This window comes from Gavia stellata, chromosome 4 (genome assembly GCF_030936135.1).
Source record: "Gavia stellata isolate bGavSte3 chromosome 4, bGavSte3.hap2, whole genome shotgun sequence".
Taxonomy (NCBI): domain Eukaryota; kingdom Metazoa; phylum Chordata; class Aves; order Gaviiformes; family Gaviidae; genus Gavia; species Gavia stellata.
Window position 1 is genome coordinate 56,881,811 of NC_082597.1, and position 27,887 is coordinate 56,909,697.

The 27,887-nt window shown below is 40.1% G+C and overlaps 1 protein-coding gene across 1 annotated transcript in view; it reads left to right on the top strand.

Moving 5' to 3' along the window:
- Positions 1–1,336: 1,336 nt before the first annotated feature.
- The window catches only part of MRTFA (myocardin related transcription factor A), a 46,274-nt gene continuing 19,723 nt past the window's right edge, over positions 1,337–27,887 (top strand). The window contains exons 1-2 of the mRNA XM_009821078.2: positions 1,337–1,463; positions 19,806–19,871. Of these exons, the coding sequence (XP_009819380.2) occupies positions 1,337–1,463; positions 19,806–19,871 (193 nt within the window). The remainder of the gene's footprint in view (positions 1,464–19,805; positions 19,872–27,887) is intronic.

The following is a 27,887-nucleotide window of genomic DNA, read 5'->3' on the forward strand; positions in this document are numbered from 1 at the left end:
GGGGCGGGGGTGGGAGGGCAGAATATGAAATGGAGACTGTTCCAATAGTGTTTAGAGTATTCACCTTCTTATTTTGCAATGTCCATGTGGCTATCTTTGCTTCAGGCTTGTAGGATGACACTGATTATGATTCATCTTTTTTTTTTCTGGAAAGATACCAGAATACTTTTTTCAGGTATGTGTATTCATTGGACAACTCTTTTTTTTTTTTTTTTTCCCTTTTTTTTTTCCCCTCAGACTTCATTGCCCCTTTTATAATGCACGCTTAGTGAGATTAAAAACCAACAAAGCCACCAGCTGTACTGGTGAGAGTACCTCCTGGCTGTTGCTTGCATGAGCGTACTTTTCCCTGGCCACTTCCAATGCCAGTACCGTGCTGGGTAGTACATACCACCAAAGTTTGTCAACCATATGGCATCTGTTCATGATGCACATTAAATAAGTTCCAGGTGAGACGACTGCCTCCATACAAGCACAGATTCTGAAGTTTAGTGTTTGCAGTAGAGGGTTATTGATTGGGGGATGCTGATTATCTTCAGGTAGGTGTTTCTACTAGGTTGGGAGAAAGGATTTGAGGGAAGAAAAGGTGAGAATGTGTGTTGGTACAGGAGTAGCCTGCTGTTACATATATGTGGTCTCAGAGCAAATGCATGCAAGAACTCTGTTTCCCGGATTGTCAGTGTAGCTTTCTCCTCAACTAAAATTCCATTTCTAATAGTTTAAACAGGAAGGGACAAAAGGCAGCGTGGCTTCTGCAGTCAGAGTGGTGGTGTTCTCCTAGCTGTGCGCACAGCGTGCTTACAGTCAGGAGGTGCAGGGGGAGAGAGGGCAGTGCTCAAATCACATGATATTGCCTGTCTGGCAGGTGTCTGTAGTGTGAGCAGAGAAACCAACTGTTCACTATTTTGGGTGAATGAGGTTGGCTGTTACTGCAAGTGGCCCCATGAAGAAGTCCACGCATCTGTTGATAAGCACTGCTCTGCATACTGGGATCCTGAATGCTTATAGTCGCTTGCTGAAACAGTGAAGTTTCTGTCTGAGCTTTGAGATAGTAGGAAGAAAAGTTTTGCCAAGAGCCTTGCTGATTTTAATCTTTAGATGTTGGCTGTCAGGATTTGTCTGTGCCTCGAGTACCTCTCTGTTCCTATGCAAGCACAGCCTTGGAATCTAGCAGTAAACTAATTTTTTTTCCACTCTCCCGCTTGGTGCAGTGACCGAAACCTGGTAGACAGGGATTGCGGTTGGGTCTCTTGTGAGGATTAAGCACCCTTTCCACTAGCCTGGGACGCTTCCTGTGTTACAGAATCTGCCTTCAGGTCCAGGGATTTCCTCTAATATGTTGGATAAAGCCAAGACACTCCAGCCTGCCTATGTCGGGATTGTGCCGCTTGCAGAGACTGTGTCAAAGCAAGGGAAGAGCTGTTCAAGCACATATCAGGATTCATACCACAGTTTACGAGAAGGTTAGCAGGCTCTGCTTTCTTTGTTGTAGGCACTGTGTAATTGGTTTGTGGGTTGGGGTTTTTTTTCTTCTTTCTCTTGCATATTGAATCTGCCTGCTTTTTCTTTTCTCGGCAGTAGTCCAGATTTTGGGTTTCCCACTGACTCCTGTGACCTGTTGTCCCTGAGAGTCCTCATAAGCATGTCACAGGACGAGGTTGGAGCTCTGTATGTAGTGACTTCGCAGTGCCTGGAGCTTGGGACAATTTCACTTGCGTTTCGAAGTTTTCATTTTAGAGTTTAAATTTCTTCCTCTTGTCTACGTCTATAGGGCTCTCGTGAGCCATGTTTTAAGGCTGTTTATTAAACGTGTAAAGGCTTGTTCTGGAGTGGCAGCTCTGCTTTGAAGGAGATAAAGAGTATCACGTTTAAGTTTCAGTATGTTGCCGTTTGGAGAGTGGGGAAGGAGTGGGGTCTGTATATCTAAATGTGATTCTGTTTTAGATAGTGCTGTTCTCCTGCAAGTATATCTGATTTTTTTACGGGGGTTTGACAATTCTGAAAGATTATGTAGACAGATAGAGGTTAAATTTCAGGGAGTGATATCTATGAGGAAAGAAGAAGATCTGGAGGGACTGAGAAAAGATTGAGAAGATGAAAACAGTCAGTGATCCATTCATAGTGCACAGCATAAAAAATAGCAACAAATAGGAATCGGGAAAATATTACAGGGAAGAATGGCAGAACATAACAAAATGCCAATGGCAAACATAATAAGATTTATGTTTTATCAGAAATACTGGATCCGTCTAGCTACAGGTGAAATTTTAATAGGGACTTGCAGGAGTGAAGCACAGTGCCCTCAGAAATAAGGTGATGACTGATTTTGAGAGCGAGTAATGTGATCTGAGAGGAGCAAAAAATGACTTTCAGTGACATTTTGGACAGAAAAGTAAAGTAAAGGGTAAAGAGTGGTAGGAGTTGAGGACAAAAAGCCAGCTAGAATGAGGCCATGTTTTTTGTGGAAAGATGGCCGGTGTGTGGAATACAATTTTAGCACTTGCATTTAGAGGATTTTTCTCACATGCAGCTCTAGACCTGCTGAGGCTGCCAAACAAAACTGTTAAGTTTCCTACCCACTATTGTCACTCCCCTTACCAAGCCTCTTTAACAGATATCAAGAGTTAGCTTGTTAGTAGATTTAAAAAATATTACTATTTTTGTTGCTTGTTTTAATTGGAATACTCTTTGTCGAGCAAATACAGAAAAGGAAAAGAAAACTGAAGTCACAGTCCTCAAATTCAAGTTTGGGAATCATAAATCCATTAGTATAGGCAGTACTCCCAGATTACTTTGTCTGCTTTGGAAGCAAAGAACTGCAGCACATCAATCTTCAGAGGGAAAAAACCAAACCAAAATAAAAAAAGCCAGAACTTGCAGCTGTCTTGTATTTGCAAGGCATTGATTTTCACAGAAGGTGAGCACTCTGCATTCGGATGCACCAGGATACATCTTTCATGCAGTCACTAAATATTGGAAGCTCTACAGTGGGATAACATGTAGAATGAGGAAAATGCAATTCTGTAGTATTTTAATCAATATAAAAATGTTTCCTGCTGTGTCAAGTTGAAGTGAGTTAAGGTTGCTGAATTCTTGTATAATTCTGATTATTGAAAAAGCTGTGTTGGCTCTGCAAAGTCTAGCAGTATCATCAGCCTACCCCATGTCTAATTCATGATACTCTAATAAGGAAAGCTGCTTTCTACCAGCTACCAAACAGGAAGGGTAGGGAAGAGAAATAGATGCTGCCAGCTTCTTTCATGTCAGAAGAGAAAAGAATAACCCTTTAGCTTTGCTGTTGCTCCATTCAAGTCTCCTGCAGTCTCAGGATGCCTGTTGTATTTGTACTGTAGCACAGGCTGTATTTTGCAGAGCCAAATCTTACAGGCAGTGGAGAAGTAGATACAATCACCTGTAAACCCTTACGGAAGCTCTTAAGTCCAGAATTAGCATTGAGCTGAAATTATAACGACTGTTGTACCTTCGTTTCGGTCCCTCTAAAAATGGGACAGCTTAGTTTTGTTATCGCCCAGGACAGAAAATTCATGCACTTCTCTTCCTCACGCTTTACCACACGCAGGTGAATGGGTGCCAGTCTGCTTTCTCCTTTTTATAAAGCTGGGCAAATAAGGGGTGTCTGTATTACGCTGACAATGCTCATACCTATTCTCTTAATGAATCTCATGAGAAGCGGCTATCTGGAATAGATTTCATCTTGTTTCCTTGCCTCTGGAAAACAGATGGTCTCCTAAATGTGATTTATTTATTGTTTTGAATTGGGAGTTGACATTGAAGTTTGGGAACTGCTGATCCTTTCCACACAGGAATGGATTTGACATGGGCAAGTCAAAGAACATGTGCTTGTATTTTTCAAAATATGTGTTGGGGCAGTTATTTGTAAATTTCCTAGAACTCAGGAATCCATAAACATGTTTTCTATTCAAGAATGTCTTGGAATTATTTAGTTTTCAAATACCAGAGTCCAGTTTGCAGTTCTTAGACCCGTTAACACAACAGTATGGTAACCCCTCAAGAAAGGTATGAAGAGGGAATTGCAAACTTTAGAAAATTTCAGAAAGCTACTCAAAAACCAGTTAGCATTCATGTGAGTCTAGCTTAGAATTAAGTACTTCCAAAAGTAAATGCCAACTTTTCCACCTCTGTGCAGCATCTTTCATTTGTTGCTCTTAAACTAAACACTTTTTTGGCAAGTCCTCCCTTCAAAAATGTTCAATGTGACTCAGGGGCTGACAGTGAAACTCACCTGTCTTTTTCCAAGATTTGTGTCTCAGGGCCCAGACACACGAACAAGTTCCTGCATGCCATCTGATCTGCGGTGAATATGTGCACATTCTTGGTCCACAGCAAATGTGAGGTAATTTGAGTTAGCTTAGCCTTTGATTAAACTATTAATATCTGTTCAGGACTTTGAAGAGCTCAGGAGTCATGCAAGTGCTTGTTAACATATGGCTTTCTTCACGAGCCATCTAGACCTTATTGTCGTAACGCCTGCGGGCACCTGAAGGTAAAGCTGGTCAGTGGCTGTACCTCATCCAGTAGAGGGCAGAAGAACCTGCACGTGTAGACCTGGAACCTCTCAACACCAAGGAGATCCCCAGCAAGAGGGCAGGCCCTGCGCCTGAGGCATCTCGCAGGAATGCAGGGTGACGTTTTCCTGTAAAGGTTAATCTGCATATTCCTAGTTCAGAGAGGACCTGAAGACGCTGTGGGAGATGTCAAAGCGATGCCTCGTGCAGATGCATGGGTAAGGAACATCAGAAACCAGTCACAAAATTCAACAGACGCATCTCTGAATTATGGCCAGATCCATCCCACAATTCAGAATTATTTATGCAAATAGTGCTCTGACACAGAAAAACATAGAAAATGTGTTGAACGTATGGGGAGCTAACCTGCTGTCATTTCTTACAGCAAATCCAGAGGCACAACAAACGTATATAGTTAGACTCCCTGTAGCCTCACGCTGCAGCCACTCTTTGCAAATGTGTAGCACAGTGACTATGATTATGCTTAAAAGGTAAGAGGTGCAGTGAAGGTAAGGTAATGATACATAAATGTGAGGTGGCTCAAAGTTGGCAGTAAGATGGCAATTTAAATTTATTTTTGCTTAATTCCCAGTGTGCCTTGTTTGACTGTGACGACTTAGAGGTGTTTCAGGATATTTGTTAACTTTATAACACAAGTGGGAAGGTTACGAAAAGGGTTAACGCTGACTGACCAGGGTTTTTATAAGTCAGTGGGTATCAGTGGAAGGAGAGTCGTAGCATTATCCCTGGAGTTGAATTCACATATTTTTTTTGGTTCTGCTGCCCTAATGTGTTTTTGGGATTTGGATATGACCTGTTTTCCCCTCTTGGAGTTCACTGAACTATTCCTGTCGGTGTAATGATCCCCAGCTGTTGCTTTAGCCCTAGCTATTTTCATGCTGGGAATGGGAGGAGGAGGAGAGGAACAGAGGCTAGCTTGCTTACTACCCTGTGATTTACTTAATTTGTTAAAAAATGGCTACTGTAATACTTTCTTTAGCACAAAGTAATACTAAAAGGAAAGAGTTGTAGACTTGGACCTGCAAGAGCAAGGAGATGTAAGGTCTCAACACATGCAGAAAAGAAAAGAATAGAAACTGGGTGTGGTGCAATGACAGCAGCTGTCAGTAGCATTTATGCAGACAATGCTTTGAACTAGAAATGATACCAAGTAAAATTTGCAGTAAGTGCTTTCCTGCCTTATCAACTGAATTTTCTTCGCAGTTAAACTGAGCTTCATGTTCAAGCACAGTGGTGCTGGGGTATTGATAATCCCAGCCACTGGGAAACATGTCAATAAAGCTTGAAAAAACTTGTGTGGCTTTCGAATTATTCATTATTTGATACTTATATGTTGTTTATTTTTTTAATAAAATATCTGTATTTATACTTTTAAACAGCAAACGATGCTTATACTTAGATTTCCCGGGAGCTGTTGAAAAGCAGATGCTTTTTTGAAAACAGAACTATGATACTTAAGCTCAGATTGCCTGTTTTGCATCCAGAAACAACTTCTGCAGTTAACTTGCTTGTTCAGAGTCCTTGCCAGACAGATGTCACTGTGACTTTCCTGCCCAAAGAAGATAAGGGTCAGTGACAGTTGTGGTTTCTGCTCATGTTTTTGGATCCACATGAGGCTGCCTGCATAAATCTTATCTTGGTACTTTTATCATCTATAAGATCTGTCACTAGTCATCTCAGATTTTTCAGCATTCTGTCACACCTGCAAGTCATTGATCAACAACTTAACGAATATCTATACCAAAAATAAGTGCCTGCTTAGATCTTCCCTTTCGTGCCCCAACTCCCATCTCTCCAGTCTTTTCTGAGCATTGAATTACTGATCTTGTCACCTGCTGCATCAATAAATTTTGATCCAAAATGTTAAAGCAGCACATTTCTTGGCAAGAACCTCTGAAGCCTATGGTAGAAAATGGGATATGGCTCCTGACGTAGCTTAGATTTATCAAACGAAAACATGCAGTGAGCCTATGGGGCAACTTGAGTTCCTTTTTCTTGCAGGAGGCCTGTAAGTGGATGTATAATCTGCTGAATGGCATCGATACGGGGCAGAGCTTATGGTTTTCTTTCTTTTATTTGGGCTAGTGGAAGTAGATGCAATGTTTTTCCCTGGCGGTATGTAAAATTTACTAACCTGTTATCTCTCCAGTCTAAGAGCAGACCTGCAGTAGCTGAAGTACATTGCAATATGGCGATTACTAAGAAGAACTACAAAATGTTTTTTGCTCATCATTGTATTCAGGATTTTTCCTGGTGTTCAATGAGATGAGCAGAACAACTGTGCAGGTGACTTACTGTCAAAGTTTATTGTTATATGATACAGTAAGCATTCTTCCAAGAAAACAAAGATTTGAACTTTCTAGTCTGCAGTTCTGCCATCTAAAGTTAGACTAAGCCTAATGAAGCTAAAAAGAAATGCATAAGAAGGTCAATGATAAGGAAAATAATAAGGAAGGGGATATATTGCTTTGGGACATGGATTTTTTCCAAAATTGACAGTGAAAATTGGTGATATCCAGGCTTTCTAGACAATCTCATTTTAATACAGCCTTTCAGAAGTAAGCAGCTGTAAAGAAGATCTTTTGTAAAAAATAGCTGTTCGAAAGTTTTCAATAGAAGTGTCCATAATGGTTTTTTCTTCATGGTAGGGCCAGGGATCATCTGTTGCAGCCATGCTTATCAAGACCGCATTTTGTGGTCTCCATCACCAACGGCAGCTCATGGAGCTGAAGCACAGACTGGAGTCTGAGGGCCTGTCACCATTCTGAGGGTATTTCCCATAATGTCTGTGCTGCACCCTACCAGCTGATATGTTTAACATCTTTTTTGGTAACTTTCCTCACTGAAACACTTGTGAGGACACAAACACTGTGCTGCCCAGCTGGGTTGTTGGGTGGGAACTCGGTGATGCCCTCTGGATGACAGAAGAAAGAGATCCACTTTTGACTTTCTCTGCATGGAGTTTCCCCAGCTTCATGCTGCTACTTGTTTCTCTAGTATTAAATGCACGTACACTATAGCTGTGTCTTTTGTAGGAATTGAATGTGGCAGTAGCTATGTTCTTTGGTTACTTGTGTCTGCACATTTCACAGCAGTGCTGGCAGCCAGGATGTACAAGCTCCCTTTGCGTAATTTGGTCAGTATTACAAGCAGCATGTAACCTGTCCCTGCAAACAGTTGTGGGTTTTCTTTCTTATTTTGGTGAATGCTCTTTGTGATGCTCTTTTTCGTCACTTTTACTTTCCTAACGTTTCGTGCCTCTTTCTGTATTATACTTATGTGTGAAAGTCCTTCTAAGCCAGCTTGCAGCCCTCGCCTTTTTGCGTGCTCTGATGTCAAATTCTCCCTTTTCCGAAGTGGAAGACGTCGTTTTAGAAGTAGATGCTAAACTAGTAGTACCTTTGTGCCTCACTGAGAGACTGTTTTACTGCTGCTAATAATAGCTGTCACATTGACTGCAGGCAGTTTAGAATGAGAATTGTGTCTTCAGGACTGACATGTGACCGCAAATCTAACTACAGCGGTTGCAGACACTGTCACCATGTAGCTATCTCCTCTGCCTCTTTGCTGGAGAGAGCAACAGAAAAGAAATGTGTCTGCCCTTCACTTGCTTTTGTTCAGTATATTAGTGAAAGGCCATCTCTATTAGCAGTCAGAGAGAATCTTCCACTGTGTGTCGTGAGTGTGGGAGTACCTGCTGCTGCTGGCAGTCTCCTCTGTGCCCTTCAGTAGAGGGCTGAGCCAGTAGTAACATTTTAAACATCTGCAGAATTTGGCCACCAGTCTGAAGTCAGTGGTCATGCAGGCCATTTTGGACTGCTGGGTTTTTTTAGTTTGCTGATTGACCTGTTACAGAGAATTATATTATTTAGATATTTATAGCTATGATAGCACTTAAGAACCACATTAAGCCTCATAGCCTGATTTGTTTTTAATGCTGTGGATCTTCCCTCATGGAAAAACCCATGAAAGTCAGTCCTGGAGATCTGTAGTCCAGAGTTTTGAAATAAAGTAAATATCCAAAGGGAAAGGAAGTAAAAAGTAGTAGATAGATGTTGTATGATCACAGTTTAAAGAGTTTGAGGGAATTTGGTGTGTTTTTTATGTGTAATGCAAATTCTGGGGATCAGCTTCCACACTGAGCTGCTGTGAAGGAACTGATTTCTGATGTAGAGGGATATGATGGCCATAGCTGAATCTTGTAACTTTTTTACAAGTAGAAACAGAATTGTAATAGAATTTTTACTTAAACTGTAAAGGTGTCAGACTGTTGCAGTACAAAGGTCAGGACCTTTATTTGAACCTCAGATGCCATGATTGTGGCATGTGTTCTTTGCAGTCTTTGAGAAAACAGTAAAGATGTTTCTCACTACCATGAATTCAAGAAATATGATAACTCCTTGTAGCATCCACCTGAAATTCTTGCTAAGAGAGGATGCTGGGGCTTGGACAAAAGCTGGCGGCAGGAATGCTAACCAGATAGGCAATGCTCTGAGTCTTTATTTTGCACATAATATGAATGTTGGGCAAAAGCACTTTTGTTCCATGTCCCCTGAAATAACTGTCAGCACAATCATCCAACTGAAGGTAGGAGATGCTCAAGCTAGCTAATTTAAAATTATAAGGGCCAGCTTTCCGAGTTCCCTATATAACCAGTTAATTACTTCTAGAGAACTGCTGGTTTTGTATTTAAATTTGCATACTTCTAAATCCTTCTTTCTTCCATTTGTGGATAAACACATTTGTTCTCATTTGCATTTGGTTTCAGTAAACCAAACATTAGGTGGTTAAGAATCTGAAATGGTCTTGGAAATACAGGATTTTTCCACATTTAAGTGGAAAACCCAAAAACACAGCTCATATGTCAAAGTGTCCCCGCTGTTGCCACAGAAGTTCTGTGGTAACTTGACCATTAGATGATTTCTGTGAAGGGAGCTTTTAACTTCTATCTGTAGAGGGTGCCCTGTGGCAAAAGGAAGGCTGAATCATTGGGCCAGCACCACAATCTCCGAGAAATGTTTGAGGAAGTTTCTGGTCTTGATCTGAGAGGCTGTTAGTACACTGGAGCGCTGTCCTGTAGCAGAACTTGCAGTATGGGAGGTAAGCTATGAAGGAAAAATACTAGACCATGTCACTTATTGCTGAAAGAGGCATGGAACAATTTCCTCATCAATTTTAGTGTTATGTCTAATTAATCATGTGTTTCATGGATGTGTCTTGGCACTGTCTCAAGACTTGATTTTTTTTCTGCTTAATAGAAACACACAAAACTGTATTATCCCTTGAACCCAGAGTTTTAAATAAAATGAAGAATTGTTCAGATTCTGATGTATCTCCATACATGTTTTTTCTTTTTTCTTTGGTATAATTTTTCAGAAAAAATATAAACAACTCTCATGTCTCATCTTTAAGGAAAATAAAAATGTTGGAGCTCTTTCTTCTTATAGGCAGAGATACCTCTATCTTTACAGAAAAAAAACGAAAAGGGTTAAAACTTGTTTTTCCCTTGTGTAGTTTGCATTTTGTACTGTCACATTAGTAGACAGCTGTAGATCTGATTGCCAGGATATATCTATTCATTCCTTCTTTTTCCTTCATTTGTCCCCATGTGCCATGTCATATTAAATTCTCTGGGAGCATTTCTTCTAGGGTCGTCTTTGCAACGTGGTTAAGTGCAATGTTAGCTCCTCCTTGTTCATTGTTTCATGGAAGCATATAAATCAGTATAGACTGTGACTCAAGTTTACATGGGGAGTTGGGAAATTCTCTCTGTTTTTCCCCCCTCAAAGGTTCTATAGATAGTAACAATGGATATATAGATGGCATCAACAAGAACTAGATAATATTTACTGAATATTTACAGGTAATATTTACTGTCTTATGACACTAGTGTGTCAATTTTAAGTAGACCTTTCCACCTAGGTATTTTGTTACAGGTCATCTTGTTGAATCATGCATGGTAGCCAGATTCCATAGATACAGATAAGTGCCTAGTTATTCACAAGCTTAGTTTTCACCTAACCAGTATTACTGAGACAAAATGGTTTTATAAGAATCTATACCCTGCAAAGAAAGTAAACCAACTTTTCCTGTTGACAAGCTTGTTGCACATTTTTACGTGTTGTATATCTTACTAAATATACCAGGTTACATGTATTTCAGGTTAATTTCTTACAGTCCTATTCTATTTTAACAGTTTCAGTGAGTGCTGAAATGGACCATCAGGTGTACCAAGATTTTATGATAAGAGTGGGCTTCTATGCATTCAGTAGAAAGGCTTACGTACTACTAATAATATATTTATCTGATTTTAAAATTTTAGTATTAAAGAAGACAAGCTGGCATTGCATTAAAAAGTAGCAATGATTAAAATGGCATTAACCCCCCCTGAATTTTACATGTTTAATGGAAACGGTAGAAGTTAAATCATGAAGGAAGAATGTAAAGGCAAATGCTGTAAAATGCACAGCAACTGCTAGTCTTTATTTTAAATAAACATAAAAAGTACCCTACAAAATTCAGCATAACTTCCTTAGTAATAATCAAGTTTGCATATATTTAGTGTCATATACATGAGTAGCACCCATGAAATAAACATGTTCAATTGTGTGCAAGACTGAGGACTGAGATTGTAAACTTCTAAGACTTTGAACTGGTTCTTCCTTTTTTTATCTGCACATTTTACCACCCCAGAACACCAATGCTGACATGACCCTTTGAGAACCACCGACAGGAGTAACTATTCTGTCCTGTCTGGAGGTTAGATCATACTATGTCGTGGTACTTGGACCGTGCTACTGGTTTTGTTTGTTTTGTAATGCTATGCACTAAGAAAACTGAAATTGCTGTAAACGGTGGCTTCATCTTCTAAATACAGTTCTTAATTAACATTACTCTGATTTTCACATTGTATCAAATTTGATATGAAGCCTCAAAAATGACCTGCTGAGGCAGTTTGTTGTTCTGTGCTCATGGTGTGAGTCAGCTACCTTGTGGTAATATGTGAAGATGGAAATAGAACCTTTCACTTTTGATTGTGTATTTGCTTCTGATTCCATATTCTTTGGGACCAGTTTCTTCTGTAGGTTGGGATCTTTGATTCTGCTAAATTAACCCTATCAAAGAATCAGTATTTGTCTGTCTCCACTAAGAGCTATTTAATGCCTCATAACATTGACTCATTAAAAGATCATACATGCAAGTATTTCATCATCCTTTGAAAACATTTTTAAAAATTATTCCTATTTCATATTTCTCTTCTGATGGCATCCTCCCAACAAAAAGGGACTATTGCCCTGTACCTGTTTTTTTGTTTCTAGTAGCCAAAATGAGTCTTCTGGAACATGGTCACGTAGAGAATACATCTAATACGTCAGCAGGCTTGTGTAAGCTGCATGTCATGTCGATGATTTTATATGACCTAAGAACATTTTGAGTTGTAGAAGCTTTAAAGAGTGTGATTTTTATCAAGAAACAAGCCCTTCTTGTCCTGAGGGTGAGAGTAGGTTATTTTCTCTCTTCCTCCTCTTTTTGTGTTCTTAAATGACTAGTTGCTCCTTTTTCTGTACTTTGCAGCTGCTTTTAAAAGCTTCTGGCCATTTGAGAGTCTGAAGGCTTTTGGAAGTGCTGGATGGAAAAAAACAACCCAAGTGTTATGTGACCCACATTACATCCTTGAATTATTACTAGCACATCTACTGTGACATATTTTGAAAGTTGTTGCTTTGGAGGTGAAGGATCTGTTCTGTTTTTTAAGAATCTCTTGATAGATGTTTTAGGTCTACATCAAGCAGAATTGTGCTCCTGTTCTCACCTGTACAAATTTTTAATGGTCTCAAAAGCTTACTAAGAGGATAAGAAAGAAAAGGTGGTCGTGAAAAAGTTTCAAGTCCTCTATACTAGATCTGCCTTTGATGCAGCTGTATGGCTTTCTTGGTTGAACCTCCTGTTTGGCTTTGTGCCTACCATCGTCTCTGTTGTACAAGCACAGCTGGATAAGGAGTTTATCAGTGTTCCCCAAACTGATATGAGACACCTGCCCATCTAAGCATATTGCAGCAGAACATGCTGATTTCTGCAGTGCTACTAAGAAATCCACTTTCATCATTCATGTGACCTGCAGTAGGGAACTGCTCCTGATCCTGGTTTTGTTTCCTGTTCAGGGTCTGCTTCACAGACCTCCTCTTTGGGTGTAGGGAGAGTGATCCCAATCCTACTTCTCACAAAGAGAAGACCACAGCATGAATATAAATAAGTGGCTTTTGCCTCTGGTGTGAAAGGTTCTTGTAACAGTTTGAGACCAAAACAAATTCTCTTTCTATTCTTTACCCTCCCAAACTCCATTTTCTCCGTAGTATGGTTGCTAAGGAAGAGATGAGGAAGCTGCCTGCATTTTAATAGCAGCCATTGTTGCTGCAGTAGAGAAAAGAGGTAGTGGAATGTGAGATAGTCTCAAATAGTAAAGAAATGAACTTCTGCTTAACTGTCCCTTTGCCCAGGCTTCCTCCAAGCTATTCTTTAAAATGCATTGAGATGAATGGAACTGTATGCTGCTATTCCCAACAACAGTGAATGCTTGCAAATTGTGAGGATCAACAGTGTACCTGCTGCTTCTCCTTCACCCCACAGAGGGACATGAATTTTTGGCATCCCCTTCCCAGGGTAGCAAACTGTCATATAATCCCTGCAGTTTGGGTGTCATTTACAGTCTGCTTCACTTAAATACTTCTCTGTTAACTGCACAGTCTGCTTAAATGCAAAGCCAGTGTGTATTCCCCATCAGCAGTTAGTGGATTAAAATGCTGTTAGGCTCAGAAAATTGCCTTTTAAAAAGGCCCGAAAAGTTGGCTTTTCTTTGTTGGTAACCTCCATTCTAGCACATTCTCTGTGATGTGGGGGGGTGTTGTTGGCCGCGCCAGCAAAACACAGCTCTGAGAAAAAAAAGTCATCCACCTCAGCAATATGAGTTGTTTTCAAAATTAATTTTCACCATTGTATACTCACTCATTAATCACAAACTGTCATAGCTGAATTTTGCTTACAGCTTCTTGTGGACACTTGAAAAAATTTGGTAATACTAACGACCCTTTGCTACTTCTGTACAGAAAGGTGTTGCAACAGGAGCTTAGCAGATGCTGCTCTTGCTGGTGTATGAACCAGAATCTAATCTGGCTTCCCGTCGAAGCGTGAAAGGGCTAATGCGAGTCAACATGTGTTTTGTAAGCAGGCACAGCTGAAAAATGCTCAGACCATTTTCAGTCTGAGGGAAAGGTTTTCTCACCACATCTCCAAGGGACTGAATTCAGTCATAAATGTGGGATATAACCTCCACTGAAAACAACGGCTGATGTTCTGTATATTCCAAAGCTGAATTTGGCATTGGCTACTGGTCAAATATGACTATTTAATCAGGAACTAGGAAAAAAATTCTCTTCTCAATGTAATTAGAACAGCTGCTGCTGGCCAAGTAGCAAGTGGAAAGGTGGCTTCACCCTTCAAAGCAGTAGTTACACTGGCACTGTGATATTTAAGTTAGAGGCCCCAGTTCTGCACAAACAACTGTGATGATTTTGTTCAGCAAATATCCCATGTTGTCAAAGTCGTCTTTCATGGTTGCATATATAATTAAGTTGGTTGCATACAGGCTGTTGGTTTAATCTAATGGTGGTGTACATGTACTGAAAAATTGAAAAATATGTGTGGGCTGCAAATGGTGACCTAGTGCCACATTCCCTTAGGCTGTGGTCTCTGACCCTCACAAAGTAAACCCAGTCAGACCTACTGAGTGCTAGGCCAGTGAAAATTCTAAAAAATCCTTGTCACTACTGAAAGGTAGAGGTGTTACTGAACTAACTGGCAGGTTTCCATGCCAGCTTGTGCTGTATTAACATTTTCTTGTGAGTTAAGTGGATGCTGTAGCACAGGGCTTTCAAATGGGGTGTGTAGAGGTGCTGAACAGCATATAAATAAATGACCATGAACCCTTATGAGCATTAAAGTGCATAGTTTGCTTTTTACTGCTTTTACTTAGGCTTGCACTTTCCTCAGCTCAGATAATGAAGTTAGGCTAATTTCACTTGTTCTTTGGTAGTTTCTTTTTTCGAATCACAGGGCTTATTGACTGGGTTGCAAGGATGAATTTTTCTATCAGGCAGACCTCTTTCACTGAGTTTACAAAATCAATAAAACACGTCTGTGAGCATACAGCCTATATAGGTAATATGTAGTTTATGTCTTGCACTCTCCCTTTTTACACAGGTATCCTAGCCTGAATTCCAGGGAGTTCTGCCTCCCTCAGCTCCTCTACAGGGTTTCATTCGGCTATGCAGCCTTCCTCCCTTCCTGTTCTGTGCTATTGCTTGTGCTGTCTGTTGTAATCCACCATATGGCTGTGCTTAATCATTACCTTGGTTGGGTAACCTTGAGTATCACTTGGGATTCCTTAGAAGAAAAGGTTTTGTAGAAATGTGAAAACAGAATCCCTCTGGCAGTAAGTCTGTACTCAACATAACATGCACAGGGCCTCACCACAAGCTGCAGTTCAGAGCTGTGTGCTTCTCTTCGCTAGTTCTCAAAAAACAGGAAATGCAGAATATTTTTTTAATTTGTTGTCGTAAACCTGTTCTGGTATGTGACATAGTCTCTGAGATGAGATTATTTTTTTTCCTCCTGAGATGCTGAGATGCAGAGGCTGCAGTCTAGTTTCTGTAATAATTCTAGTTACACTATTAAACATGAAGTGTGGTTTAGAAATAGAAGGGCTTTCACGTATGTATGTGTAAGGGCAGGCACGCTGTTGCAGATTTAGATGAGAACCTGCAAAAAACACCTTAGCTCATAAATATTTGTTCTTGCTACTGCTTACTACTAATGCACCCCTGTACTACGACTAGAGTTATAAGTGTCCATACAGGTGCAGCCGCTGAATATTAAGCATATACCACTCTGAGCTGCCACCAGCCATGAGTAGGCAGAAGTAAGCTCTGGTCTTGGAATATGCCTGTGGGTTCCCTGTTAAGGCAGATCTATGGTAAGATGGACAAAAAATAATCATGACTTGCTGTATTTCACTGGCAGTGTAACTCTGTTGATAGTAGCTGTATTGCAATGTTATTTGCCTCTTAGTACACACACACACACCCACCCCCCCCAATTCTTCTCAACGCCTCCTCTAATCTGCTGGCAACAGTCCTCTATACCAGCTCCCAGATTTGTCTGGAATGTTTTACTAATTCTTGAAACAGTTTATTAGAGATATAAAAACCTTGTTCAAACTTTATTTCAGAATTTTTCATACTTATGAAATAAATAAATTATGCCCATTTTCGGGTGGGAAAATCAGACAAGCATACAAAGCCCACAAAATGTTGCATAGACTGTGACACAAGTTGAATGAAAGAGGTGGGTAGAAGGGTACCAGTATGGAACTTACTTTCTAGCCAGCAGAGATATCTCTCCTTTATACGACCTTACTTATTCCTAATTTGAAAATTAATTTGAAGGTTAAGTAGAGGGATAAAGGAAACAGAAGATTGTTGGTTTGTGATTGAAAGACTTACAATCCAGTCTGTCTTTGAGTAACTTTGAATTTCTCTGGTCATTCTAGACCTTTGGCTGAGCTCCATGTACAACAGCCTTGGATTGGCTCTTGGGACATCTGTTAATCTATATATAGGATTCACACACTTGCACATGTAAACAGGTGATCTCCTAAATATATGAAATGGTGTTGGGAACTCCAAGTACTTATTTAAGCCTAAATGAATTCAGGAGTGAACTGAAGTAATCCTTTTGCCCTCCTCCCTGCCACAAAAATAAGCTGTATTGGAAAAAAAGTGGATTATGTGCTGATTATAACTTGTGCTTAATATGTATGTATATACATTCATAAATCCCAGGAATTACTTAGTGCCTGTTAAAGTATCCTGAAAATGACCTTTTTCCTATTCTCCAGTTTAGTCCTCTTGACAGTTGCTAGTTTCCTTCTGTGAAGGGACATAGTGTTTAAAAATAAAAGGTGCGTATAATGGCTAAAGAAAAAGGGGTAGTAGATGGCAACTGATAGAAATAAGATATATTTAGAAAATTCGTAAGGGAAACTGAAGTCAGGAAGGGAATTTTAAGTCATTTGATGAAGTCTCTAGCTGTCTGGCTGAGACTGATTTCTAATAAACTTGGGAACAGCAGGGAGACTTCAGTAGAGCAGAAGACCGGTAACATTTTGCACCACTACTGAAAAAGGGTGAGTGAGTAAAGAGTGGCTAATCCAGTATCAGTTTCAGGAAAAAACTATGGAAAATTTGACAAAGAGGTTAGATGGTGTAAGAATAGCAGTATAATCACACTATTCAGCTTTTCTATTTGTGAAAACAGGTCTGTTCAAATGTGATTTTGTTGTTTGGATATGTGAAATTTGGTTGCTAGGGGTTTTGTCTGGGTATAATAGACTTTTATAAGGTCTTTAACTTAGTAGTGTGGTATATTTTGGTTTTAAAAAGTATCTTTGAATTTAATGAAGTACTGCTTCAGTGGATTAAGAACTGACTGTAATCAAAGAAAGCAGAAAAGTGTTTCTGGTTGGGATCAGCCTGGTGCGGTCTCGAAACAAATGCAAGATGGTAACGGTGTGGATGGAATAAAGATTAGTGGAGGCATGAATAATGACATTAAAAAATGGTTTCGATCATTTAGGCAAACTGAGACAGTTGGGCAAAATGTGCATAAATACAGGTGAGGGCAGAGTTATGCACCAAGGAGCAAAAAATGCCAGACACACCTGTGTGGGGGAGTTTTTCAATGAAAATCCCTGACTGTGGGAGGTGAAAGGTAAATAGTGGGTATAGTTGGAAATGGGAGGGAAAGTAGATGGTCCTAGCAAGTAAACAGTAAAGTGGCAAGAAGAGCTAACATGCATTGCTAGCCGTGTAAGTGGGAAGACATGAGTAATAATGAGATTATCTGCACTTAAAGCTGTGGAGACAGACCTGATGCTATAGGTCTGTGCCTTGCCTGTATACGCTTAGTGAGATGTGCTAATTTAGGGTATGGAAATGAGTCCCTGAAATGGCTCACTAGTGGAAATAATGCCACATAGTGAGAGATTTAATGTGCCGTTTCCTAACAGGGCTGAAATCACTTAGTGGCATACTGCTGCTGGAAGGATGAAATCTCACTCCCACCTTATATAAGTGTTAGCAAATACCTGGCTATACAGTTGTCCTCTTCAGCTCACTGAGACAGAAAACTAGATCCCCATTTTGGTTGGGCTGTGGTCTCTGTCATGTCAGTGAGTCCAGGCAGATTTGACTCCATCGAAGCAAGCTGTTAGATCAAGTGCTCCTGTAGATGTGTCATCATCTGATTTGGGTTTTGATCACCTCAAAATGAATCCAGCAAGTGAAGAGCTCTGTGGACAGGCCAGCCGTGAGACTGTATTGGCCCGCACGCTAGCACAGAAGTAGGAGTGCGATTGCATGCTGGGTGGGAGGAAGAGTCTGGGACTGCCGCTTCTGTTGGCAGTTTCGCGGCCAAATGAAGGGCTTGTTCCTTCCCCTCTGCATTCCCTCCTCCTCGCTCTGGCTCTTGGCTGATCCCACACAGAATTAGCATGGTGCTCTGTACACTCTGCCTCCCTTTTTCCCTTCCCCGTACTAAAGGAAGTAGTTTCCTGTACAGGGTGCATATATTAAGAAATCCTAGTTTGGCTTAAGAAAAAGAAGAGAGGTAACTTGGTTGCACACTGTGTACAGAAGTAACCTCCACAGGTAGGAAATATATTCTCACTGTCATAAACCTTTCAAAGAAAGGTACATCAAGAGCCAAAGGAAGTGGAAGCTAGACAAATCCAAGTGAAAATTCAAGCGTGCATTTAAATGAGGGTGATTAGCCGCTGTGGAAACAACCGAGGAAGAGACGGATCTCTTGTTAACTTCATATGAAGACCAGAACCCTCATTGGAAGATGTATCTTAGTCAAATGCAAACTGCAAAGAAACAGGTAAAATGTGATAATATGTGTAAGTAGATGAAGTGGTATCTTCTTCTTAAATTTTTTGATCCCTGCTTTAGGGAGTGTACAATGTAAATGTGCGGTGCATATAATGTATGAAATGAATGTATTGGACAAGAAAAGTCCTTGAGAAAGGAAGCATAAGAGTTATCATGAAATTGTATAGTTGCACTGTTAGAGTAGTTTAGCTGTCTGGTGGTTCCACTACATTTGTGTGGACTTCTCTTATGCAGACTATACAACGGACATAAGCTTGACAGAGAAGCTGAAATGAAAACATGGAAGATGCCATGCCATTCATTCTATAATATTTTATGTTGAGTATACTTAGGAGCTTGAGCTTGATTGCAGACAGGATTCAGTATCTATTGGTGTTCAGTCAGGTTGTCCTAAATTGATGTGATGCTCATGTGATTTTTTTCTTCGGTTTTGTAAGGTGCCTTTCATATGGAAGCTGTCTTTGACTGTTTGTAAGAACAATCTCTGGAATATTGCTTTGACTGTATAGGTTAAAGGGAAACTGCTGTTATAATCTAAATTGAAACTATGACTATTCCAGAGATTTGCATTAGAAAAAAAAATGCATTTCATACAGGTAATGCATATGTTCTATTACTCTAAAATAAACATGAAAAATTCTAGTGATAAGGGATTCCTTTTGCTGTGGAACAAGGACACTTCTAGATATATCCATGATATTTCACTTTCATGAGATGTTTCTGAAGGTGAATTTCTGAGTTGAAGAAGGAAATCAGCCTTGTAATTTAGAGTAATGACCAATAATTTTGTCATATCAATTTAATCTACACATGTTAATTAGAGTTTTCAGGAGTCATTAGCAGCTGGGGTGTCACTCTGTGTTTATTGGAGGACTGTCAGCTGGTGTTTGTCTTTGTTTGTTTTTTAATATTAATGGTTTGGAAAGAAGTTGGTGCTCTAGAAAGAATTGAGAAACAAGCCTGGCTTTGCGGATTTTTATCACCCTGCCAAGACCCTGCGCAACTTCCTCTCCCTGTTGCCCGCAGCAGAATACGGAAACCTGACTGCTGAAGGCCACTTCTGCAATTGCAGTGGTGCAGGGGGAGCAGGGTGGGAGGGGGGTCTTTTTGTTCTACTGCTCTTTAGCACTTGGCATCCAAAGAAGAAAACAAGATGAGTTTGAAAATGTCTTTTCAGTTGTTTCTTGCACTGATGGGTTTCCTTCTCTTCCCTCTCTCTGCTGTGGTGCAGTGCTGCAGTTGAAGCTCCAGCAGCGACGCACACGGGAGGAGCTGGTGAGCCAAGGGATCATGCCGCGTAAGTATCACTTACACTCTTTATCTTGGCGTTTTGATGCATGTTTTTGAGTGGAGAATGGTTTCACATAAGATTTGAAAGATCAGATTCTCTGTTTCTGGATGAAAAACATCATATTTAAGAGCCCCACCCTGTCCCACCCAACTTGGTCCTTCTGAAGTGTTGGTGCTCAAGGTATGAGGCCACCTCTGATACTGAGGAAGAGAGTAATGACTCCAAGAATTACTGTACTCCAAAACGGTGTTTATATTTGATCACAGTGGAGAAGAGTCTTCTGGAGAGTGTGCTATATACTTCACACATGCTGGTAATCACTCTTTTAACAGGCTTCCTGCCTCTGCAGTTTTTGTTCTTGTTTGTCAGCTCCCCAGACCTCTGAGGCAGTTGTAACTTTGTGTGTACATATTCTATAAACTGAGTGGAAAAAGGCAGTGCATACAAGATGTTATCCAAGAAGGAGCCATGCTTTATGCTTGTAGCTAGAAAACACAGCTAGAAGGAGCCCTATGGGCATCAGCCAGTCCCCTTGCTGCAAGGGAAGGCAAAATCTGCAGAGCCAGAGAACTTTTACTTGTCTGGGTGGACGCATATACCCTAATACCAATTTTTAATAAATTCACTGTCAGGTTAGTGTTGGGAGTAGGTATTTTTTTGTTTTGTTCCCCTCCTTCCCCCCAAAATGCAAAAAGACAGCTGACAAATAGTTTTGTCATGCTTTGGTACCTCCGAACTAGATGACTTACAGGTAACAACTTGAAGCAAGACCAAAGAGCAAGTGTTTTATTTTGGAGGTTGTCTCAGTTTCACTTAACAGCTTTAGTAAAAGGCAATGGATCAGGTATATGTTTTCCTCCTTCAAAAACTTTTCCCCTCCTCCATTTCACAAACCTTATTTGAAGACAGTGTAGTAATGAGGAGTTTCTCATTCCTTCTATTTCTAGGGTGCACATTGTAATATGACACAGTGATATGACTTAGACTTTGCTAAAGGCATAAGGTTAGGCTGTCAGCTCACTCTCTGAACGAAGAGAATCTGTCAGGAGCATTCTGTCAGCTGAATTGGCTCTCTGGAAGGTAGTGACATGCTCAAGATGTTTCTGGGACCCCTACTTAAAATTCTGTTACCAAATCAAAACGAAAAGATTGTCCTGTCTGGGTATAGTACATCATGCCTATCTTCTTATTTTTGCCTGGGGAACTCGTATACATGCCTCTGCAGAATACACTTATTTGTTTTTGGATGAAAGGCTAGTGTCCCAAAGGCTGTGCCCTTTTACTAATGCTTCCCACAAGAAAACATCCTGACTTCTTTGTGGTCTCCTGCTTTAGGTGGATATGTATGCAAATACTGTATTAAGTTATGTTCAGTACTGGCTTTCTTCAAAGTGTGGCTGGCCAAACTTGTGATTCCTGAGAGGGGTCTGTTTACAGGCCCTTTGAAAATGAGGCCCTTGCAAGTAATTCAAGTAAAGCACCCACAGTAATTAGTCAGTCTTAAATTTCCTTAAAATATAGCCTAAATAACTAGTCTTTGCAGACTTGTGCCCTTCATTGCTTCATTTATGTCTCTTACATGTGAATTTTATGACAGACCAAAGAAGAATGCTCAGGGAAATATTATTGTGAAAATATTGGGGACACATGAAAAGGTCCTTTCTGCAATGGAGAAAACCCACTTTAGCAGATCTGTTCTAAACATGATTTGAAATTAGTTCCCTCCAAGTCATGGTATCATTTACCCATACCTGCCAACTGGAAATAACCACACATAGGGAAATGTTTAAAACATTATTTGCCTGGGCCATTTTTAATGAGAAGATCAAATGTGAGATAAATTGTGATACTTAAAGCGAAAGTCCCATTTTTAGCCTGAGAAGTACAGAGGATAACTAGTGGCCATGTTCCTCCTTGAAGGCGTCTCAGAGCCATGACAGCTTTGCTTCTACTTTCAGCAGTTCAGAATAGACATTTTTACGTACTACTGGGAATGTGCAGGTATCCTTTATTCTTTCATCTCTCCACCCAGTACTCCCTGTCTGTGAAAACATTTAGGTACTTAACCTTGTTCCTCTTTCATCTACTACTGAACGTGGCTATACTGGGCCCCATGTCTCCCTCTTGAGTTTGTTAGTCAGGAACCAAGCCCCGCACAGCCCTTTATGATGATTTAACAAAAATATAAAAGTGGGAATCCAGAGGATGGTTTAGTGCTGAATGAAATGAGCTGGAGCGCTCTTTCTGTGTGAAATGCTGGTTGGCTTCTAGCCTTTATTTTCCACCTGGAGAGCCTTAACACTCTTGAAAGAATTGTGGTAGTTGCGGTTGTATCTCCATTAGCATTATAGCTTGCATCAGGAAGGTGCTTTTGAAGTGAAGCTCCTGATTGCACCTGCCTACTGTACCTTGCTTTGCACCATGAAATGAAGTTTGAGAGTTGGATTAAATTGGGATGAAAGTAAACTGAAAAATATTCTACCTACAGCTAATATGTATTCAGCCCATGGGGCCAGGCTACAGCTTGTCTGGCACAACACCTTCCATTTCACCTTCATGTATAGAGTGTGGATGTCAGTTCCTCTGCATCAAGTGTTACTCTGAGCAGATTTGGTCTTGCTATGCTATCCTACATGTTAATTTAGATTAGCCTTTACTACAGATCAGTTCCTGGATCTTGTAGCCAGGCGTGCAAAAATCCATTAAACAAATATGGGAGAAGTAAAAGTTTTTGTTTTACATGAAAAGCTATCTAGTGAGCAAATTGACTTTTGTACCTTTGGTTTTCCTGACTGCAATATAAGTCTTACGTGATGTTTAGATCCAGCTTGGTGCCCTAAACGAGAAGTTGTATTTCAGGTTTCCATCAACACAAGGTTTTTGGACACTGTAAATCTGAGGAGTGGGAGAAGACATGTTGGTGTCCCTTTGAAGTGAGAGTGAGAGTCACACCGCTCCTGCTTTGCTTGTTCAGAACAGAGCTGGGAACTGCTTACTTTGTTCCCATGTGGAATTTTGTTTATATGGTAGAGAAGAAAGGCAAATGTTTCAACATTTTTTTACCAAGTACACTTAATCTCGCTTGAATAACCTTTCCAACCCTACCTAGAGTTAGGTCTATGCTACACTAAGAGATTAGTGTATTGTAGAAAGAAATAAAGCATTTATAAGCAGTGACAGAGGATTCAGAATAATTGAGTTTTATGCGTCATTAATTCTTCCCGCTTTTCTGTTATCACCTTTTACTAGTAGCGGGATTCGTTAGTTGAAGATTAAAATTCTCAACTGCCCGTAGAAAAGAGGTGGGAAGCAAGTCTTCATCTGCATCTGACATACCTGTGATTTGAGCTAGAAGGACCATATCTAGAAACAAGGAGAGCTGAGTTTTCATATTTGTTCAGGTTTTGGCCTATTTTCTGATAGTGGAAATAGACAAGCTTTTTTGCTATTTGCATTTTTTTGTAGCTATGCAGAGGTGATTTTCATCTTCTCATCCTCATAAAATGCAAGCTAAACAAAAACTTCTGTCTGCTCGACTCTTTGAACTCTGTCATGCTGTAGAAGAACAATCAGATGCTGTCAGTTTTTACAGTGTCGAATTTAAAGGTTACAGCTATTGTAAGGTTTTTTGGGGGGAGTATTAAACGCCCAGTTTTCCACCCTTGAAAAGAATGTTTAAAACAGTAGTTAACATGCATCTGAGTAGAAAGACATGTGGAAAGTATCTTCAACTAAAACAGCAAAAATTTTTAGGGGAAAGACATTTGGCAAATGTAGCAATAGCCTGCTTTGCAAAATATGTTGCACTTTTTCTGTTTTGCAAGGTTTAAAGCTTCACATGCCCATTGTTTTATCCATCGGGATTGGGATCTTTGGCTTCTGGCTGCAAACACAAAATACAGGCAAGCATGAAAGGTTGTCATGTGGCAGAATCCTGCAGAAAAGCTGTTGTTGTGACCATCAGATTCACCTAAGCAGGCAAAACAAGATAATTTCTGGGACTGTGCCTTGTGTTGCTCTATAGCACTGCTTTGTGAATATCTGAAAGATGACACAGGCAGCCTTTGAAAAGGGCATCGTCTGGATTGAAAACTAGGAGGGTGGCTGTAGTACAGGTGGAGAATTTCCAGGAGCTTCTTTTTCGCTTCAGTGTATTGGATGTTTGCCAGTTTTTGTGCCCACATCCAACTACTCTGACTGCATGTTTGCGTTCCAGGATGCGATACATGCAGAATGCACGAATGTATGTAGAATCCAAACAGGGTGGAGTTTGTGCTGTTTTTCTAACGTGTCTGTTTTTACAGGCGCTGAGGTGTTTCCATGCTATAGGTCTGCGTTACCAACACTCCAATGCAGTTCTCTGCTTGGACATGCAGCCCCTTAGTTGCCTGAGCATATTTTGGAATACAAGATTTGTGAATCTTTTGCTGCTGGGTTTCTGACTCTGCTGAAGAGAGTGTATTTTATCTCTGGACTACACGAGGGCAGTGTGCCGTAGTTCAGTTGCAACATGTCACATGATTAGAAATGATTGTAATACAGCAGGTGGTGTAATGATTATAATCTCATTAGGCCTCTCATATCACTAGCCGCATTTTTAGGTTAATGGAGAAAATTTAATACTTGTTATAAAACTAAAATACTGTATTTGCTTTTTGAGGGGGGCTGGTGAGACATTGCTTAGAATTAATTCTAAAGGAATTGCCGTTTACTGGGGACACTTAGTGATTTGACGATACAGAACACAGGTTATGCTTTGGCTTATCAGTGTTGATCATCATCTAGGCAAAGCTTGTAACTGGCCTTCTGCATCCAGCACAGCTACCATCACAAGAAGGTAAGGATCTTTGAGGTACTGATTTTAGGAAGGAAAATGCTTGCCACCTGTGAGTTTCTAAAGTTAAACCACATCTCTGGACTTTAACACCTCAACCCCCAAATTTGGCCTTACATCCACACTTGTGTTTTTGTGGGGTTGCTAAAAATGATATTGATGCTTTAGCCTTTACCTGATAATCTAACCACTACTCAATTTTAAAAAAGTAATTTGGTTGATGAAAATTATGCACTTCAACTTTATTGCATAACTTTATATTTAATATTTATTCATGTTCATATTTTCTTATTAAGCTGCCAGTTTCAAACATAAAACTTGTCAATACAGTATATGGGCTAGTAGTTGAAGGAGACCTGTCCTTTGAGGATATAGTCAACTTCTGGTTCCTGTCACAAACAACAGCTGCAGCAGAACATACTAAATGTTGTCAGAAACAAAAAAAAACCACTAGCTTTTTTAATTGTTTAACTGTTAATTGTGAAATAGGAGCATCTTTTGATGTATATCAAAGAAAGGAGAAGCAGTAAGCTGTTGGAACATACACATTTATCTACATGTGCAGTATTTTTCATGGCAGGAATCATTCTGCAGTCATGCTGATGACTTCAGGTGCAATTCTTAATGTCTCAACAATGTTTTATCTTCTACGTAAAGGGTAGGATGGAAGATGAACTGCTATGCCTATGTGGAGTTGTACTGATTGGAAGTGTTGCAGTGTGGCTATGCAGTCAACATTTCGAGATTGTTGTGTGTTATATTTGAGCTGCAGATAAACCAATTGCTTTAACACCCTGAAAGATCTCTTCCTGCTTTACCTATCTCTGCTGCGTAACATGTTCCTGTCATTCTCTTGCTGCTTTACATATCAGGTCAAATATACAGATTTTTACTTCCCTGCCATCTAGTGTCTGCTATTCTGCCCATTGGTGACTGCTTCACTTTCGTACCTTTTTTCCAGAAAACAAGCTGAAACTGTACTTTCATTTAGGATAAGGAGTTAAAAACAAACATATGGAATGTAAATATCATTACTCCCAGACTTGTTTAATAATACATCCAAACCTGTCAAGTCTTTAAGATCTAAAAATAATAACTTTTTTTTAAATACTCCATTTAACCTCTGAAACCTTGCTATTTCTTGGTTCATTGTGTACGGAATGGGAGCTCAAAAATAGAGGCTGCAGTGAGACTTTTGATGTACTCGATGTCATGCTCTGAGAGTAAGACTGGAACACTAAGCAGGTATCGGAAAACAAACAAAAGCTGTAGAGGGCACTTGCAACTATATTTCTATTTGTGGCATGTAGCACAGAAATCTGTAACGGGTTTTACTATTAAAATAATTTGAAATTGATCATGTACCTGTAACTTGTCTCCCAGGAATTATTTGCTGGTTCTTTGACTTTGATCTCTTCTCTTGAAGCACAATTTCAAAGCTTTGAGGCTTTGTGTGGAGAAGGAGTCCGTGCATTTAAGCCGAGAGCCTCATTGTCAGGGGCCTAATAACTGCACCTGGTTTGTTTATATTTTTAGATAGCTGTCTGTGTTTGTTTTCCATGTGTTTATATCATCTGTGATTAATGAGACATGGTTGGAGTAGGAAAGTTAATTTTGTTAGTAATGGAAATGTGCTGTTTGCTCCTTCTGAACTTGTAGAAAGAAAAGGCTATTCTCAGGGGTTTGATAGGCTGTGGTTAGTCCTTGATCCCTGCAATGATAAAAGATTTAACTCTGCCGGTTGCAAGAGAAACATAATAATTCAGGGGAGTAAAATCTGGTATGTAATACAGCTTTTTCCCCTTCATGTTCCCACAGTCATCTTGGGTTAATACTTACTTGTTGTCTGGGAATTGTCTCTCCTCTTTCTTCTCATGGCCCCACACCTCCCCTCGTCTGGGCACTCCATAAAGTTGTCAGAAGAGTTTGCAAAGGGCGATTATCCATCCAAGAAGCAGGCCTGAAGTCTGGTCTAGGTATGCATGGATCAAAGGGTTCTCACTAGAAGTTCCTTATCTCCCTTCTCCTCTTCAGTTTGGAGGTGGCATAATTCTAATTGTGATTAAGCTTTCTTTTATCTTTTTTTATTTTTCAGTTCAGAATTAACGTAATGTCTTTTGAATGCTAAGAGTTAATAGGGATGGACAGAGCGGGTTATACTATCTGTATTTGCTGTAAATGTTCTTTGACACAAAGCTGTAGCCATAGTCACATATAGATCTGATAACTGTTACCAGGTTTGGCAATTTCCATTTTGCTGCTAAAGATGGTGAACTTTTTGAGAAATTACGCATATCTGTTAGAGTTTAAAATAACTTAATGTTGGGCCTTGAAAAATCTTAGCCCTTTCTGTCAATAATTTTGCATGTTTGCTGTGACAAACCTACAATTCAGGCTTTTCACACAGTTAAAACTAATGAACATCTTACACTTCAGCTGTACTGTAAAGCAGATACCACTGTAATAAAGTTGCTGACAGCTTTGCTGAGTTGTGGACATGGGTTCTGGGGAGGTGCTTGGTTCAGGTATTGGAAGCAGCTCAGCTGGTGTGCAGCTCCATGGTGAGCTGAGCTGAGCTGAGGCAGGGTACCGCAGTCCCACCTGTACGGATGCTTGTTGCAACCAAGGCAGGACCAGTTCAGGGAGCTGGAAAGTGGCTTTTTTGGGGAGCAACAGCTCTGTGAGCCAGAATGCTGTTCAGGCTCATGAGTGTTGATGCAGGAGAAGGGGTGGCTCTGTAAGGTAGGGTGTCAGGGAGGCAGGACTTCTTCATCTCTGGCTTCCACAACAGCCTCATCAAACAATCTAGCTAACATGGACTTTTATTTGGCTGCTGTCTTCTGTGCCATATCTCTATTGATTGGAATAGCTTGGTAATAGGGAAGGCTCTGTAAAGCCTTAGCAATAAAACTGTAATGCCATACTTTGGCAGTGCTGGCAACAGTAACAACGTGGAGAAGAAACTTTCTCCAGCCTTTCTTCAGTTCGAGACTAGAAACACTCCTAATTCTTTAATAACAATGACATTGTGCTTGAAGGGTGTCACTGAAGGGCAAAGCTGCATTTGTTTGGGTGCCAGAGATGTGTTTCTCACCTTCAAAAAATATTTGGATTGATTTTTTTTAGGTCAATCTTAATTTTGAATTTTCTGAGGTTATATGTGTTGGAATTTGAATAATCACAATTTA